This window comes from Aspergillus piperis, assembly GCF_003184755.1.
Source record: "Aspergillus piperis CBS 112811 unplaced genomic scaffold BO85scaffold_12, whole genome shotgun sequence".
In the NCBI taxonomy this organism is placed as follows: domain Eukaryota; kingdom Fungi; phylum Ascomycota; class Eurotiomycetes; order Eurotiales; family Aspergillaceae; genus Aspergillus; species Aspergillus piperis.
In genome coordinates, this window is record NW_020291602.1 from 239,465 (window position 1) to 257,208 (window position 17,744).

The 17,744-nt window shown below is 52.1% G+C and overlaps 5 protein-coding genes across 5 annotated transcripts; 3 read left to right on the forward strand and 2 right to left on the reverse strand.

The window, feature by feature from the left end:
- Positions 1 to 947: 947 nt before the first annotated feature.
- On the reverse strand, positions 948 to 2,745 carry egl3 (putative extracellular endoglucanase/cellulase; the record flags this gene model as incomplete). Its single annotated transcript, XM_025656144.1, has 5 exons — positions 948 to 2,062; positions 2,114 to 2,211; positions 2,268 to 2,332; positions 2,392 to 2,600; positions 2,649 to 2,745. 5 exons carry the CDS (start codon positions 2,743 to 2,745, stop codon positions 948 to 950), a joined length of 1,584 nt encoding a protein of 527 aa, XP_025514325.1.
- Positions 2,746 to 4,209: 1,464 nt separating this feature from the next.
- Positions 4,210 to 5,333, reverse strand: BO85DRAFT_450419 (NRDE family protein). The gene has a single exon (XM_025660372.1). The coding sequence runs from the start codon at positions 5,206 to 5,208 to the stop codon at positions 4,378 to 4,380; it is 831 nt and encodes a 276-aa protein (XP_025514326.1). The 5' UTR covers positions 5,209 to 5,333; the 3' UTR covers positions 4,210 to 4,377.
- Positions 5,334 to 6,384: 1,051 nt separating this feature from the next.
- On the forward strand, positions 6,385 to 7,950 carry BO85DRAFT_450420 (HVA22/TB2/DP1 family protein). Its single transcript, XM_025660373.1, has 3 exons — positions 6,385 to 6,710; positions 6,842 to 6,991; positions 7,052 to 7,950. Exons 1-3 carry the CDS (start codon positions 6,682 to 6,684, stop codon positions 7,842 to 7,844), a joined length of 972 nt encoding a protein of 323 aa, XP_025514327.1. The 5' UTR covers positions 6,385 to 6,681; the 3' UTR covers positions 7,845 to 7,950.
- A 255-nt stretch (positions 7,951 to 8,205) lies between these two features.
- On the forward strand, positions 8,206 to 8,998 carry BO85DRAFT_489204 (uncharacterized protein; the record flags this gene model as incomplete). The annotated part of the gene is made up of 2 exons (XM_025663586.1): positions 8,206 to 8,605; positions 8,778 to 8,998. 2 exons carry the CDS (start codon positions 8,206 to 8,208, stop codon positions 8,996 to 8,998), a joined length of 621 nt encoding a protein of 206 aa, XP_025514328.1.
- A 2,311-nt stretch (positions 8,999 to 11,309) lies between these two features.
- On the forward strand, positions 11,310 to 16,341 carry BO85DRAFT_460369 (putative eukaryotic translation initiation factor subunit eIF-4F; the record flags this gene model as incomplete). Its single annotated transcript, XM_025661717.1, has 5 exons — positions 11,310 to 11,990; positions 12,235 to 15,567; positions 15,629 to 15,712; positions 15,769 to 16,145; positions 16,197 to 16,341. 5 exons carry the CDS (start codon positions 11,310 to 11,312, stop codon positions 16,339 to 16,341), a joined length of 4,620 nt encoding a protein of 1,539 aa, XP_025514329.1.
- Positions 16,342 to 17,744: the final 1,403 nt, after the last annotated feature.

Sequence of the window (17,744 nt, forward strand, 5' to 3'; positions counted from 1 at the left end):
CCGATAGTACTCGCATAGTGGTAACAAAGGCAGCATAAAACACTCCCGAGTAATAGTGAAGGGATTGTAAGGGAAAAGTGAGGGCAAGAACAGAAAGTATCCACCTGGGTCAGGTGACAATCTACCTCGTCAGGACCAATACTTAAAGACTACTAACCAGCGAATAGGGTAAATCTCGCTTTTGATATGATAATGCTATCTGATAATTTCAATACTGCAGGAAGCTCTCCATTCATCCACTAGATCTCATACCCCTACCCCTTTCAATTACCACGACCTAAACTACTACAAATATCACCTTACCTTCCATCACAAACAAATAATGAACGAGTCCACCCTACCCGGGTAAACAATTTACCCTAATTGCTTCACCATCCGCTTACAAGCCCCCACAGCATTCTTTCTTAGAATACATACTGTTTCTAGACTGCGTATCTCCCTCTGCTCCCCGTTAAATCCGAAAACATTCCTGAAACGTACTCCTCCTTCTTGCGTATCACATTTTATCCAAGTCCTGTCACGAACGAACGATGGGCCACACAATGTGCCGTAATTGCCGCCGTTGAGGGTGTGGGCTGGTGGATCTTGCGTTTCAGCTTCGGTCGGTGTTTCAACGGCCCCCGCTCTCTCTCTCTCTCTTTCTCTCCCGGGCGGGACGAGTGGTCTGTAACGGAGTATTTACTTCAGAGTAGTATTGCTTACGCATTCAAGTCTATAATACCAAATATTATGAGGTGTGAGAATGAGGTGTACCTAGTAATGCTCTGGATGGGACATTTGTTGTGAAAGTAGACGGGACCTCGGGTCGCTTTTGATTTATAGTGTTTACAAATTTATATACAAGAACGTGAACAACTTCATCCTTGGACCCTCTATATCACCTCCTCGTCCTCCTTTTCTCTTCCCATTTTCCCTTCCAGATAGATATCCGGCCGGAGTGAGTGCATTTACTCAGCAACGCACTGGTAGTAGTAGTCGTTCTGGACCTTGCAGGTGTAGGGGCTGGCACAGACGGTAGGGCCGGTCCAGTTGATACCACCGCACTGGTAGTATTGGTTCACCTCACCAGCAGAGTTGGTGGCCGAAGGACCCTGGGGGTCGCTGACACCGACGACACCGCTGCTGCTAGCAGCAGCGCTGGAGCTAACCTGGCTGGGGGCAGCGGCAGTGGTGGTGGGAACGTAAACGGAAGTGGTGGCGAAAGCGACGCTTAAAGAAGTAGGAGCGGCGGCAGGGGTGGTGGCAACGACAACAGGGGTGGTAGCAGCGACGGCAGGGGTGGTGACAGCGGCAGCGCTAGAGACGGCGCTGGAGGTGGCGCTGGACAGCTTGCAAGGGGACTTGGACTTGGACTTAACCTTGCTGAGGGTAGTCTGGCTGGCGGCGACGGCCGAAGAGGAAGAAGAGGAAGAGGCAATCTCAACCTGGGTGGCGGGGGTGGTGGTCTGCTCAAAAGCGGCAGTGGTGGTGGAAACAGCGGAGGTAGCAGCGGCAACGGAGGCAGAGGCAGAGCTGGAGGAGGAAGCATCACCGCTGGGGAAGTACTTCTCGAGGATGGGCAGGTAGGTGGAGTAGGCGGTGCCATCGGTGGGCTCCAGAGAGTACATGTAGGTTCCCCACCAGGGACCGGCAGACCACCAGGAAGCACCAACCCAGACGTCGGAGTTCTCGGACATGTACGCGAGCATGCCCTCGACAGCCTCCTCACACACGGAGTTGACACCACCAGCGAATTCACCGATGATACCCTGCTTGTTGTTGGTCTTCAGCCACTCGGTAGCCTTCTCGATGCGCTCCTTGCCGATTGTGGAGCTGACACAGGTCTCCGAAGTACCGGAGCTGTCGGAGTCAAGGTACTGGTGCATCTCGTAGATGATCTTGTCCTCACTGTCGGTCAGGCCAGACAGGTCATCGTTGTAGGTAGTCCAGTCCCAAGCACCAGTGTAGGCGTTACCCTCGACGAAGATGTACTGAGTGGTGGCACCAGCGGCACGGATACCGTTGATGGCAGCCTGGTTAAGGTTCAGAACCAGGGACTGCTCCATGTCATGGTATTCGTTGTCTATTTTAATTAGATACCTCTTCGTATAACCCGTATAGAAGGTTTACTCACTGGTATCGAAGATGACCTTGTCGTTGTCGGCGAATTCGGTAGCGACGTTCTTCCACCAGGTCTTGAAGTCGGAGGTGGACTCGATGATGCTTCCATCACTGCAAGTTGTTAGCCATCATATGCCATTCATTCTCAGCAAACTGTATCTACTTACAAACGTCCGTAGTTGTGGGGGTCAAGGACAGCGTAGGCACCGCTGTTGGTAACGAATTCGACGGTCTGTGTAACCGGTTAGTGTCATAACGACGATGATATCAAGGGCATGAGCGACAACATACCGACTTCAGGTCAGAGAGGTAGGTCGAAGCGAAAGAGCCGGTCAAGCCATCGGGGGTCAAACGCTCCATGAGGAAGGGGATACGGAAGATGTTCATGCCCTTGTTTCTCAGGACCTGGATCTTGGAAGTCTCGGGCCAGGTGTAGTCGGTTCCCAGGGTACCAGGGAGGGCGGAGCCGAATTCAGCGCCGGATTCGCTAGTACCAACCCCTACATTAATTAGATTAGTGCATCGAACTTCAGACAAACATCACATACACTTGAAGCCAGAGTCACGCTTCTTCATCTGGCGGCTGGGGAGAGCGGACACCATGGTGGCGGCAGAGGCCGCAACGATCAAGTTGCTGATTCTCATTTTGAAAAGAATGTACGTCGAACTGGTCGATCAAAGGAATGAATGACTAAAGGTAAGAAAGAAGGAGCGAAAACACAAGATAGAAGACAAGTAATGAATGTCAAGAGCCAGTCTTGATTGTGATGTGCCAAGTAGAACGAACGAACGGTTCGGACTCCCCATACTTATAATCGATCACTCGGGCAAAAGCAACCATCCGATAATTCCCTATCATTTCTCTGGTCCCACAGCTTAATCTCAGCAAACGCCTTAGGTGCTTTCTCTGAGACAGTTACCTTGTGGCCCGCCAGGGGATCCATCCACTAGGGTGGACTCCCTGAAGTCGAGAACATCTCGCCCGACTCCTCCGAAATAAGGGCACTGGGCCGGCGCTGGGCTAGCGCCGGTCCCTGAGCGACCCTTAATATCTGGATACGCCACGGGCGGAAAACAGGAAAAAAGAACCACGAAAGCAGCTTTTGAGCTGCTGCAAAATGTGATTTTCAAGCAATATGCTCGAGTGTCGGTAGTCACCACGGCATATCCCCGAACTCCTTTGTAGAACGCTGGGGTGGTGGTGGAGAGAGCGCGTAGACCGTTGTTACACCTCAAGGCTTAGCCACCTAATGGAAACAGCCATGCCCGCATTGTTGCGACCATATCGGAGGGGATGCACTGGCCCCGTGTCAGCCATCCTTCATTTCTCCGGGCGAAAATTGCCTGCCTGGAAGGCGTGGGGCCATACCATGGCATCACGCAGGAGATCTGATCAAGATGAAACGAGTTAGCAGCCTAAGCTTCCTGTTCGTTGGTGGAGTGATTCCACGGTTAATTAAATTTCTTCCGGGCCGGTGGGAGCACGGAACTGGTCAATAGGCCCGAAGACAAAGAATACCGTTAGTCTATTAGCATTCATATCGGCTTGCAGATTGATTGATCACTTTTGTGCCCTCCTGTCCAGCCTGGTTTCTTCAATGGTAATTTCTGGCCGACCCGTCTGTATCCAACGGTGAGACAAGAATTTGGGAGACCCACTGGGACCGTCGGTGGAAATCATGCCGTCCTCAGTCGACCTATTGACATCTCATGCTTTCTTCTAGCGAGATACCATCTGGCTGCTGTGGGGGATGCAGAGTCTTGCAAATTGGGGGCAATAATGAGGGCATTATTGCGAGGGGAGTGAGCGGGAGAGGTTGTTCAGGACACGGAGGTGACAGCGACTCCTGAGAAACACGTGCTGAAATTAACCCCGAGGCAGGCTAAAAAAAAAATCAATAGTACAATAATCCCCTTGAGCCATTAATATGAATTGCCTCCTAATCTGCCAGGACTTCAGGATTCCTCGATGTTAGTTCCACCTGGAATAACTCTAGAAGCAAACATGGCATGTCACTTTCGGCCGGCTAAATATTGATCGTGGCAATCGCCGGCTTCTACTGGCTTCTAGGAGGCTTACTATTAATTCACTCCATATCGCAATCGACTTTCCCGGAGCTATTGACCTTGGTTTACTATTTTAGGGCTTTTTTATATTGCACGCCGTTATAAATATTTACATAGCCACAATCACCGAGGCCGATTGGAAGGCCGTGAGCGGAGAATTAGATTGCTATGGATACTGTTCGGAGCACCCCAGGACATACCATCGGCGACTCATGAGATTCTGTCGGTTTCATTACTGTGTTGACCGACATGAAATTCGAATGATCGATCACCCTGACCGATGGGGATCACGTTTGCGTCGTTGTCATATAGTGTGCGTTCAAAATACCGCACACGTCCATCGTCACTTACCAGGACTACCGTTTGTTGTTGAGTTCCATAAGGCCCATGCAGGAATGACAGATCCATTGCATGGTGCCCCCCGCCCGCAGCACCATTCGCATGCGTGCTATCAGCACACGCAGGAGATACTGTGCCTGCCGGCTTGGGAGGTTTCTCGTGAGCACCCAGGACAGGAATAAAGATGCTCTTCCGAAAATACGGAAGGTAGTCCTCCGCAGTCGCATCTTCTGAGAGCTTCGGGAGGGTATTGGTGCTCAGCATATCAAGGAATCGGGTAATAAGAGCATCTTCGTCCTCCCCAGCCTGCACGTGCGTAGCAATGGCTTCATTCATTAGTCTTTCGCCGTCAAGGATCTTAGGCCATGTGCGATCCTCGAAGACTGTGTTACTGAGGCCCAACGTCTGGCCCGATTTCGTGGCGACCCATGCAATTTGATCCATGGTGGATGAGCGATTGGAGACGATTGCCAGGGGCTCATTGATGTATCCACAGAGCAGGCTGAACCCACCGACATTCCTGGCGGTGGGACTCGCAACCATATCCTGCACATATTCCCGGGTTGACCGCTTCTCGTCAGAAGGCGCACCAAGCCAGCTACATACAATGGCTCCCCGGCTCTTCGCCCCAATGGCTTGTTCTGATGTATTTTCGCGGTAGTTGGTCAATACTGCCACTTTGCCTTCTCTGGTCACCCCCATCCATGTTCCATGTGGCTCTCGTGCTAGATCACGGCCACCTAAGATATTGGACTCTGGTGAAGGCCACCAGTCAGCGGGAGATGTCGGTCGACGTATGTATTCCTAGACGTCGTTAGTTTTGGACGGATCCGAGCATGTGGTTTGAATAATTGTCGCGTACATCCCTGTTGTTGACGATGATCAAGGGATAGGAAGGATGTGCGGTGGATAATAGCGCGATACACATTGCGACGTTTCTGAGGAACAGAGGATGCAGGTAGGAAGGGGGTATTGGTGTAGTAGGGGTATTCTTCAACTCGGCGTCAGGCAAGTGAGCTGCCGCCACCTATATGAGGGGAAGGATAGTCTCGTGCGACAGGCGAGCAGGATCAGGCGGCGAGTGCTACTGATATACAATCACAAGTTTTCGGTGAGATTGTCTGATTCCAATGACAACTAGTAGCAGGGTCTGAATTCGATGAGCAGAATTGGCTCCAAAGCGTAGGGCGAGGTTGTTCTGACGAGTCCAGAAGACAGGGCGACTGTTGGGCACTGAGGTCATGCGACAACATGACCGGCAGTTCAGCCCCACCGCCTTTGTGATGCTAAGGGAGAGCCCTCCGCTCTGGCAGTGAAGGATGGCATTGTATTATCATTCAATGCTAAAGTAGGCTTTTAGTAGATGGGTAATATGATTAGTTCTTCATTGGGGCTTGTTACAATGGTTTTCCTCTTCAGTTCCAAAGCACTACTACCCCCATCGTGAAAGCTGTATGGAACATCATCATCACATTTACTACATCATGGTAGCAGCATATATATATTAGTACTAGTATTAGTACTAGTACTACTCTCCATCCGAAAGACAACTCCTAAAGGAGGAGTCAAATTGAAGTTGCTGATTTTGCCTTGAAGATGTCCTATTCACTCAAGTTATTTTTCATAAGTAATAAAATGCTGGATAGAACTGTACCATATTATGTAGATAATGATGTTCATGACGTCAAGACCGCGGTATTTCCCGAAACGGCAAGGCGGGCAGGCTGCCCTTAGGATGGAACTAGTCCCAAAGAAGAGAGCTCGGTCGCCTGAGCCACGCGGCTGAGTTAAGGCATCCGCACCGGTACTTGCCTAATGCGGTAGGTACCACTGTAGGGCTCGATGGATCATCGTGGCTTGGCCCCAGTTTCTCAAGGCAGCCACGCTCCGTCTTGGGCCTTTTTCCTCCCCGAATTTTACTTCCATTCCTTCTTTACTACCACCTTATCCTCCCTCCTGGAAACTGCAGGCCAATCCGCTAAGATTCTTCAAGTATTAGACTTTTCTTGCGGCTGGCCGCTCTCCTTTGTATCGGTCCGTTGGTCGCGTGAAGCTTCTGCCCCGCAATCCAGCAGCAGCTCAGCTTACCGATAAATTCTTTTCCCCCTCCTAGCACCCTTCTCTCCAAAGGAACTCAGTTCAGCAAACGGATCGAACTGTTTACAATCGCCCATCATGTTCGGTATTATTGCGGACCTTCTGTCGTAAGTACCACCTGCTGTCTTTCGTCATCGAGTCCCGGCGATGCCGGTCGACCCCGGACACCCCGGCCCTATGAGCTGTTCTCTGCACTTTCTCATACGCTATGCATATGCTAACAAGGTTATGCATTTAGCTCAATCATCACGATCCTGCTTCCTATATTTGCTTCCTACAAAGCCCTCCGGACTGGCGACCCTTCCCAGCTGGCACCATGGCTGATGTATTGGGTCGTTCTGTCAGCCGTGCTGATGGCGGAGTCATGGACGATCTTCATTCTGGGATGGTACGGCCACGAGACAATATCAGGGTATGCTTAAAGTTGTCTGCTGACAGGTTGTTGCAGGTTCCCGTTCTATAGCTGGTTCCGACTCTTTTTCTTCTCCTATCTTGTTCTCCCCCAAACGCAGGGAGCTCGGAGTTTATATCAGGAATATGTCGACCCCTTCCTAGAGCACCACGAGCGTGAAATTGAGGAATTCATTGGCCGCAGCCATGAACGTGCCAAGGCTCTAGGACTTCAGTATTTCTACCAAGCCCTAGACTACGTTCGGGAAAATATTCTGGGCTTGCCGGCCCAACATCCCGCATCTCCTCCGCCCCCGACTGGCCCGGCTGCCTATGCGCAGTCGCTCTTGTCCCGGTTCAATATTCCAACTGCCGCTGGAGGCACTGCCCCAGCTACAGGCAACGACTGGCTCTCTGCAATCGGCTCTGCGGTCGCTTCAGTTGCATCTGGCAAGAGTGCTGAAGCACGAGGAGAGGAGCTGTCTGCCAGCGGAACACTACTGCCACGGGAGGTCGCGTCCATGTCCCGTGCGGATAAGGCCAAGTATATCTCGAGCCAAAGAGACATGTTGGAAGTACTACGTAGCGCTCTGGCCAAGGAGGAGCGCGACCTGCACAGTGCAGGCGCAGAGGTGGATGACCTGGCGTACGGTGGTGCACCGCTGCGAAAGAACCGCAGCGAGAACTCTTTTACTCATGTGGAGCATGAGGATACTCAGGAACGCTCGTCCGATGCGCATGGCCGCACAAGCAGCGGCAACTGGGCCTCTGGTTGGTTTGCAGGTGGGGAGCAAGCTGGATCCTCGGGTGTAGACCATGGGAACGAGGGCGCGAGAAGTCGGGCTCACTGAATATCTAGACCAAGCAGACAGTTCTCTTGCATGAGACTAGCACTCTTTCTCAATGAAAAAGCAAGATTGATAGGGCAGGATGTCTTTTCAAGCAATAGCAGCCGCAATCCAGCTGAAACAGAAGTAGCAGCGACGTATGCGAAGTAAATGCGCCTTGCCGCAGCCTCTCTGCACGAGCCCCCTGTCACTGTACAGAAAAGCCCAACCGAACCAACACCACCACGTAGATACCGACAGCCTTGCGTCGCAGCTGGCTACTAATAACAACTCTTATCTACCCCTCCCTCAAGGCTCAGGAAAAACCACCAACGATCCCCGCAAGCACCACCACCGTTGAATGCAGCGCCATCACACTTTGAACATGCAACTTACCACCTTCCTATTCACCCTCGTCCATCTCTTAGCGCTCACCTCCGCAGCAATGACAGGCAACTTCATGGGGCTGGGATCTGTATTTAACACCACGCAGACAGCCATCCAACGCCTCCAACAAGTAGCAGGACATCTCCCCGATACATCCAGTCTGAATCTTACGGGTCTGAATTTGACGAACGTGGATCTGAATCTGAATCTGACTCAACTCGCCAACCGGACCGGTTCCTACGTGGATGCTGCGAAGCCGCAAATCGCCCGAGCGGGGAATGCGACAAAAGACTATGTTGTGAAACATCCCTACCAGACAATTTTTAGCATCGTGGGTATTGTCTACCCGGGAGGGTTGCTTAACCTGGTGGGATATGGTCGGTTGGGGCCATGGGCAGGTATGTCTACAATGCAACTGATTATACCACAGCAACTCCGGGGTGATATTGCTATATGTCTGCTGCTTTACTACATACTATTCACCGCTCTTCGAGGTTCTAGGAACGGAGTTACTCTACTTTAGTTAGTACCCAACTTACTGACCCCGATCACTTGATACATTGCTTATAGGGTCGTTGGCAGCATGGAGCCAATCCTACCTGGGAAATCCTGTCGCACGAAGTGTCCGGGCGTGTTTGCAAAGCGCGGCGATGAATGGGTATGCGGCGGCTCCGGTGTTGAACACTGTGCGGGGGGTGATAGTGTCAGCTGGGGGTTATATGGTGTGGAAGGAGGGGTTCAATAATGGGAAAGGTGAACAACAAGAGGGAAAAGAAGGAAAGGAAGAATGAAATTATGGGTGAATATATGTGATCTGGGGGGATGGACAGAAGAATGGGAATGATTTTACGAAGAGATGGCTGGATATTTCATTCACCGGTATCTATCCATAACCAAGGCAGTTTGTCTTGTCTAGTTACTCTTCGTTTAAGTACATGCTGGCAGTCAATAGCGTCGGCCCAATCAAGGCAGGAAAGATGGAATAGGCAGTGGATTACTACTAGTACTAGTTGGCTAGTATTAGTATTGTCGGCCGGCTGGCCGATGTCAGTCAGCCAAGCATGTGAGGAATTAAAAAGGGAAGAAAAAAAAAACACAACACGGCCTTAACTCTTCTGCATAGCCGGGATGAGGCGAGATCGCACAAATCCCCAACGAAGTATTAATGGGTCTTAAAAAAAAGAAAATAAAGATTACTTTCTATTAATAAACCTGCGGTGTCTATCTGGTCTGTGTCTGCCTGTCTGTTCTTGCTTAGTAGTTAGTTATCGATAGGGATGGATGGATGGATGGGATTTCGCCGGTGTGTGGTAGGCTGGATGCATGTCGGTATCTGCTTGGAATGCTGGGAAATCGGGCTTAACGTGGTTTTGGTTTGTTGACCGGGCGATCGGGGGTGCATGGTTGGGTGCTCGGGCGTTGTGAAGGGAAGATCGGTTTTGTGATATATACCCTTCCGTCTTCTATTTTTATTATTCAGTTCTTCCGTTCATGTTTCTTCCCTTTTATGCTTAATCTTGAGTAAGGAAATCGTGCCTAAGCCATATTCTTCTTTTAAAAGTGTGAAAGATATCGTTCAGCTTGGGGATAATCCATCAGCTGAAGAAGTTGTGCAAGTAACACAAGCAATGAAGCAGCAGTAAGTTAAGGTGTGGTGGTGCTGCCGAATGATTCCCATGACCGTATCATACGGTATTGGAAAGTAAGCTGCTTGCTTTGTGTGGCAAACGCCAAAACCTACTGTGTGCCTAAGGTGTCAAAATGATAGCATCCAGCGTCATTGCTCTGGCTCACCCATTCACTACTAACTATTTATGATGATGAGCATTGAAGATGGATAGTAGGCAGAAGAAGAGAAAGAATTTGCGATGCCTTTTCCGATCCAACACATCATTTCTCATCCAACATATGATTTTACTGGGTAATATAAGCGCTTAGGATAGCGACTCGCCACGGACAATGTTACTTACTCTGTGGGTGTCAGTCCCAAGGTTGAACCAGGAAGCGCCAGTGCGAGCCTGAGCGACCAGATCTTGGTCACTTACTTACTAGACTAGTTAACTACACAGTACTACTAGTCCGTTAGTCAGTAATGTTCAATGAGAGAGGGTTGGTTAATGGTTATTTACCCCCAATGATACCACTCTTGGCCTAGTGACATCCTTGGCTCCGGTGGCCGTCGCCGCCTTGACCCGATGGAGCGGAGATTCCGCGTCAAGATGTACCTCTGGTGTATTGTGTAGGGCCAAAAATGACTATCAGATGGCGCAGTCACTAAGTCCAAGTCTGACTCAAATCACAATGGGGTGATTCATCTTTTCTGTTAGACGCACATTCCTTTTCATTCTGACTAGGGTCTGTAAAAGCTGGGAAATTATTGACGTGGTTCTAGCCCACACCTACTCTTTTTGTTGCTGTGTGTTGTTGTGTGGGTTGTTCCGAGTAGTCACTTACAAGTTACAACCCGTTTGGTGTGGTTCTGGCGGGTGTCCTTACGCCTAAACCCGAACGGTAATTTTTTTTAAAAAAAAGTGAGAAGGGAAAGAAAAGCACCACCAGAGAAGAAAAAAAAATAAAAAGGAAAAAAACCACCACCACCACCACCACCAACTTTTACCGGTCAAACACCAAAAGGAAAAAATAGGGAACCGAAATCTTTTCCCTCCAAACTTCTCGCCTTTTTTCCTCCCCCCTCTTTTTTTTCCCTCTTCTCCCTTTTTCCTCTTTTTCTTTCCCCAGACCCATCGTCGTTGACCACGACGTGATATCTTTCTTGTTCTGTGGTCTTCACTTCTTCCTTCCCCCCCTCCCCTCCCCATCTCGTTCGTCTTTTCGCAGACGACCCAATCACCCCCCTCTTCGATTCCTTTCCCGTTTAGTGTGGGAATCTTTGGATGTGCGGTTCTAGAGCGTGTTCCTCTTGACTGCGGTAACACACACCCTTGACATCACCCTTGCTCCCCCCTCCGAAAAGCCTCACGCCTTTCTAACGCAATCGTCTTCTTGTCAAAAACAGCTTTTCCGTCCTCTCTTACACCCTCTCCTCCCCCATCTTAAACTCAACTATCAGCGCTTGAACCTTCTTCGCGTATCACCTGTCTAATGAGCTCGATCCCTCCCAAGTCAGGCCTTCAACCTCAAGGACAGAGCACCTCGACTCAGGCCGCCTCCTCCGCACACACTTCCTCTCCTTCAGTGGGTGGGAAATCTTCGCCTCAGGCGCCGGTTCCTACGCCCTCGTCTACCTCGACGACGGCTCCTCGTTCCTACGCCAACGCCACCAAGAAGTCCGCGACGGACTCGACCGCCGCTCCCGTCACCGTGGGCGGCCAGTCGCAACATGGGAAGTCGACTACAGCATCTCCTGTGAGCGGCAAACCCATGCAGCAATCCCAAACCCCCGGCGTCACCATCGTCAATGGCGCCCCGGCCCCGGCCTCCCAGGGCGACCACACTAGAAAGCCTTCCGTGACTATCACTTCCGCTGGCACCTCGGGATACATCCCCAACGGTGGCCAAACCGGTCGTCCGAACAGTCTGCAGTTTGGCTTCGCTGCCAACCAGCAGTCATCTCCCAACATGGGCAATCCCGCTGTCCTGGCTAACCAGCCTCAGTCCGGTCTCGGTGTTACTCCGCCCATGAACCCTCGCGTGACTTCTCCCCAGACTTCGCCTTCTCCCATCCCGCAGCCCGCCTCGAGCGGTGGCCGGCCACCGCCGTCGTCGTATCAGTCTCAGGGCAACGTCCCGAACTTTGGCAGCTTCGGTGACTCTGGTGACAACGTAAGTGGCGATCTTCTTGTCTATCCTTTCTACGAGCCCATTTATCTCTCCCTTTTGGTTTTCACCATCTTTCCCACATCCAAGGAAAAAAAAAGTTTCTCGTTGAGTGGAAGAAAAGAAGATCAGATCGGGTGGAATTCCCTAGCTAGGAATGGGGCAAATCTTGCGGATCACATCTCTTTTGCTTGGCATTCCGACTGCATACCTACCCTGTGAAATGTTGTGACTAACAATTATGCGCTAGCAACAGATGCGCCCGGCTCCTCAGGCACCCCTTGGTCCTGGCGCTCAGTCGACCCATCTGCGTCGCGAATCCTCCCAGTCGACCCACAGCGACATGAGCAACCACATGGGCGGCGGTCCCGGCGGTCGCGGCGGCTACCACCACCAGGGCGGACGTGGACGTGGATTCTCGCAGTCGAGCTACCAGGGACAGATCCCCTACTCGCCTAACGCCAGCTTCCGTTCGACCCCCAATCAACCCCGTGGTGGTCCCAACATGGCCCCTCAGTTCCCTAACCAGCCGCGCCCGATGCCCTTCCCCAACTCTCCTCACCAGGCGAGTCGCAGTCCCGCGCTGGCCAATGCGCACCCGGCCACTCCTCAGATGAACCAGGTCCCGATGGCCCATCCCCAGATGGCGCCTCAGCCCTACTATGGCCAACCCATGCCCCCTCAACCTGTGAGACCCCATCCCTTGCAAAAGCCTGCACGCCGTGGTGGCGCCCTGAACCGCAAGAAAGGACCATCCCGTGCCCCGGTCCCCCCACGTTCTTCTGCTACCCATAGCCCCCACATAACTTTGCCTCCGAATCTGGCGCCAGAAAGTGGCCATTTTGAACGCTATCTAACCATGATGAAATCAAAGCAGGGATATCCCACCTTCGACCCGAACTACGGCTTCTACCCTGGTTACAACGTGAGCGGTGTGCCATACATGCCCCCGTCGCCGCAGCCTCGCCCGGGCATTCCTTACAACCCTCAGGCCCCGTACATGCAGAACCAGTACCCGGTGCAGCCCGTCGCACAGGCCACAGCTCTGTCTCGTAGCCCGTCCCATTCGAACGATCGGCCCGGCTCGAGCTTGGGTCAAGGTCAGCCCCCGGCTGGCGCTCCTGGCCCCGCTCATGCCCACAATGCCAGCCGTTCCTCCAACAGCCCCGCCCCTCAAAAGTCCTCTTTCGTCATCCCCACGGCCAAGAAGAATGCCGTTGTCATCAAGGATCCTGGCAGTGGCGCCGTGAAGACCTTCGAGAAGGCCCCGGCCTCTCCGGCCCGTGTCACTCCTTCGCCTGTCAAGATTGCCACCCCGACCTCGACTCCTCCCCCGCGTACCGGCAGCAGTGCCGACCACACTCGCACCGATTCCAAGTCCACTAAGACGGATGAGGAAAAGAAGAAGGAGTTGAGAGACGCGGTGCACCAGAAGATCGAGCAGGACAGAATCGAGAAGGAGGAGGCTGAGCGTCGCAAGGCGGAAGAAGAAGCGGCCCAGAAGAAGAAGGAGGAAGAGGAAGAGGCCGCGCGCAAGAAGGCCGAAGAGGATGCGGCTCAAAAGAAGAAGGAAGAGGAGGAAGCTGCACAGAAGAAGGCTGCGGATGAAGAAGCGGCTCGCAAGGGTCTTGAGGACCTGAGCTTGAAGGACAAGCCCGCCGAGACCAAGGCTGAGGAGCCTTCCAAGCCTGCCCCTGCCCCTGCCCCTGCTGACGATGACGATATCGACTACGATGCCATCGAACGCGAGATGGCCGAGATTGAGGCTAAGGAGCGTGCTGCTGAAGAGGCCTACTACGCCAAGAAGAAGGCTGAGAAGGAAGAGAAGGAGCGCAAGGAGAAGGAGGAGCTCGAGGCTTACGAGGCCAACATGAAGAACGCTGAGCGTGAAGCCGAGGCCCTGGAAGAGGCTCGTGCTAAGAAGCGGGAAGAGGAGTCCAAGGACAAGGATCTCTTTGCTTCTCTCAAGAAGGGTGGTTTCCCGGCTACCGAGGCCAGCACTCCTGGAGACAGCGGTGCCGCTACTCCCGCTTCTGACATGTCAATGGGACCTCCCGCGAAGCCCGCCAGTGCCAACAAGCGCGAGAAGCCGGCTGCCCTTAAGCTGGAGACCACCAAGGCCGTTGAGCCTCCTCAGCCTAGTGCAGCCATGAAGGCTCTGCACTCTGCTCGGTTCGTCGATGATCTCAGCAAGATTACTTATCCTGATTCTATCGCCTCCCCGAACCCTGCGCTGAACGCAAGTGCCCCTGCCGATCGCAAGTTCCACTACAACAAGGAGTTCTTGCTGCAGTTCCAGAGTGTCTTCAAGGAGAAGCCTTCCATTGACTGGGATGCGCGCGTGCGTGAGACCGTCGGTGATAGCGATTCCTCTCGCCCTCAGTCCGCCCGGACGCCCATGATGGGTGGCCGCAATTCTTCGCGCCCTGGTGCCGCCCCCTTCCAGATGGGCAACTTCGGCCAGGCCCCCAGCCGCTCCAACTTGCCTCCTGGTACCACTTCTGCCGAGCGCTTCGCTATGTCGAACGCCGCACGCACTTCTTCCATGGGCAACCCCTTCGGCAACTTCGGACGTCCCGGTCTCGGCATTGGTGCTCCTGGTCTCAGCCGCACCAACTCTGCGAGCGCCATGCACCCCGGTATGCCCTCGTCTCCTCGTGTTGGCTCCAGCAACCGCTCGGGTACGCGGACTGGCAGCAAGCGTGATAAGCAGAACGCCAAGAAGGAGGAGGAAATGGCCAAGTCCATGCCTCTTACTGCTGGAATGGAAGTCAAGGCTCTGCAGGTGTCTTCTACTGGTTGGAAGCCTCGCAGCATTGGCCAAGCCCCTGCTGCTGCTGCTGCTGGGCCTACTCCTGCCGGCGCCGCTTACATGCCTCCGGATATGGTGCAGCGCAAGGTCAAGGCTGCTCTGAACAAGATGACTCCCGAGAACTTCGACCGTATTTCCGGCCAACTCTTGGAAATCGTCTCTCAGTCCAAGGACGAGACCGATGGACGTACCCTGCGCCAGGTCATCCAGCTTACCTTCGAGAAGGCTACCGACGAGGCTCACTGGGCTTCTATCTATGCCAAGTTCTGTAAGCGCATGCTTGAGAGTATGAGTGCTGAGATCAAGGATGAGAACATCCATGACAAGAATGGCAACGTTGTCGCTGGTGGTAGCTTGTTCCGCAAGTACCTCCTCAACCGTTGTCAGGAGGAGTTCGAGCGTGGTTGGAAGGTCAACCTGCCCCCTAAGCCGGAGGGTGAGACCGAGGAGGCCGCCATGATGTCTGACGAATACTACAAGGCTGCCGCCGCTAAGCGTCGTGGTCTGGGTCTCGTCAAGTTCATTGGTGAGCTGTACAAGTTGGGTATGTTGACGGAGCGTATCATGCACGAGTGTGTGAAGAAGCTTGTCGACTACGAAGGCATGCCCGATGAGGCCGAGGTTGAGAGTTTGACCAGTCTGCTGCGCACCATTGGTGCCAGTCTCGATGCCTCTGAGAAGGGCCACGCCTTCATGAACGCCTACTTCCACCGGATCGGTCTGATGATCCAGACTCCTGGCCTGCCCAGCCGTCTGCGCTTCATGCTGATGGTAAGTTCCCCGTTACCGCTGACATACTGGCTGGCAACACATCTGCTAACACTCGCATTAGGATATCGTGGATCTGCGTTCCGCTCGCTGGCAGTCCAAGGATGCTGACAAGGGTCCCAAGACGATCCAACAGATCCGTGAAGAGGTACGTATTTGGTCTTCCATATGTGTAGGTTGTTCCCTTACTGACTATTCTACCAGGCTGCTCGTGCCCAACAGGAAGCCGAGATGGAGCGTCTTCGCCAACAGGCCAACCGTGGTAGCCGCCCCGGCTTGGGTCGTGGCGATGCCCGCAGTTACAGCGGATATGGTAACCAGGCTCCCCCGCAAGACTTCGCGTCTAGCAAGGTCGGCAGTGACGATCTCCGCCGCCTTCGCACCTCTCGTCAAACCAACCAGCCGATGTCTTTCGGCCCCTCCAGCATGCTGGGCTCCCGCAGCAACAGCGGACGGAAGAATCTGGGCCCTGGTGGCAACTTGGTTCGTGGCAGTGATGACAGTGCTGCTAGCAGCCGCACGGGCACTCCTACCGGCAAGAAGGAAGACAAGGAGGCCGCGTCCTCAATCAATGCCTTTAGGTTCGTGAGCCCAGAAGTTGTTATTTCATGATGATGCTAATATCTTTCTAGTGCTTTGGCAAGCTTGGAAGACCGTGACAACATGGCCACTTCCCCTCCCTCCAACCCTACCTCCCCTCTGCTGACCAAGTCGCAACCCGCGGTCGAGCGCCGGCCTTCCAAGACCCCGTCCAAGGACGGTGAGGAGGCCTCATAGATTCTGTCGCAATGATAATGAAAAATGATTCCGTTCTTCTGGAAAATTCCTCACTTCTTTTTTGACACCTAGTCACGACCATGTCCGTCATGTGATTTGAAATGAACATTCCTCCCTAATCTTCTCGTCCATGATTTCGGCGAAAACCAAAAAGATCGGTCGCTCATATTATTCCCGTGGAAATAGAGGGGACTTCCGACATTCTCTTGTACAATTCTGTTGCTACGACCCATAACGGAGGTGGGGGTTTCTTGAATCTAGCGAGATAGGTTTGGTTCGCAGGAGTGTCCATGGTGACCTTTGCTATGCCCTTGCTTTTGACCATCCTCTTTTTCCATTATTGCTATCATATTATGTATTGCTCTATGTGTCCTTTTTCTTGCTTTCTTTTTTCCTTGCATTTTCAATACCCGGAGAGCTTTGACGGTTTCTCCTCTCCGAAACGACGCTGCAGTTTCTCGATTAAAAAAGAAGCAGAGAACCAGCGTCGACCACCGGGGCGGGACTTGCAGGCTAGCCACGACGTTTTTACTTATGTCATGCGAGAGACAAGTTTTAGTAGTCACGTTGTTTTTTTCTTTTTGCCTCTTTCTTTCTTTCACTTTCTGCATTTGATGCATCTACACTGGGTTTCGGTGTGTTGCTGGCGATAGCTTGCAGTGTCCCTGCAGTTGCTCTTCTTCCTTTTCTTTCTACTTTCTTAGACAAAATCTCGTTAGAAAAGTTTCTTCTTATTTGTTTTTCTTCATTATTCTTCCATTTTTGGTCCTTATTCCATTATTTTCCCTCTCAATATCCTTTTTCCCAACTACTTACCTTATTTTCTTGTCGACATCCGGATCATCGGCATACTTAAGGCCCCCTCCCCCGCCCCACTCTTCATTGTTTTAATATAATAACATCTTGCTTTGATAACTTAGATGAGAGAAGTAGTAGTTGTAGTGGTTTCTGTGCTAGTCTTCATCGCTCTCATATTGGCTACTGCCCAATTTTAACCTCATCATTCCCATCACCAACCCCTACATTCGTTCGCTTTACCTGTCATTGTAGGTAGGTTCACATCAAGAACCACGGAGGAGAGGAATGTGTAGTAAACATAACGATGTATGTCTCTGGGCTTTATCGATAGTGATATTGTTTATAGGAATGAATGCGTGTGCGTGTGTGTATGTATGTCTTCGAGGCAAAGGACTATGAGTGAGTGAGTGAGTGGTAATCTGATTTCTTAGTAAATAAGCTTAGTTTAATTTTGATTTGGTTTGACGAGGAGATGGAGATAGGGAAGGGTTATGGTTGAGTGAGATACTAGTGTTGTTTTTGTAGTAGGAATGAACAACATATATTGATAGTTGAAGCTCTTTTTGACAAGTGGAACGATGCATGCATGGACGTAGCTCATTTAG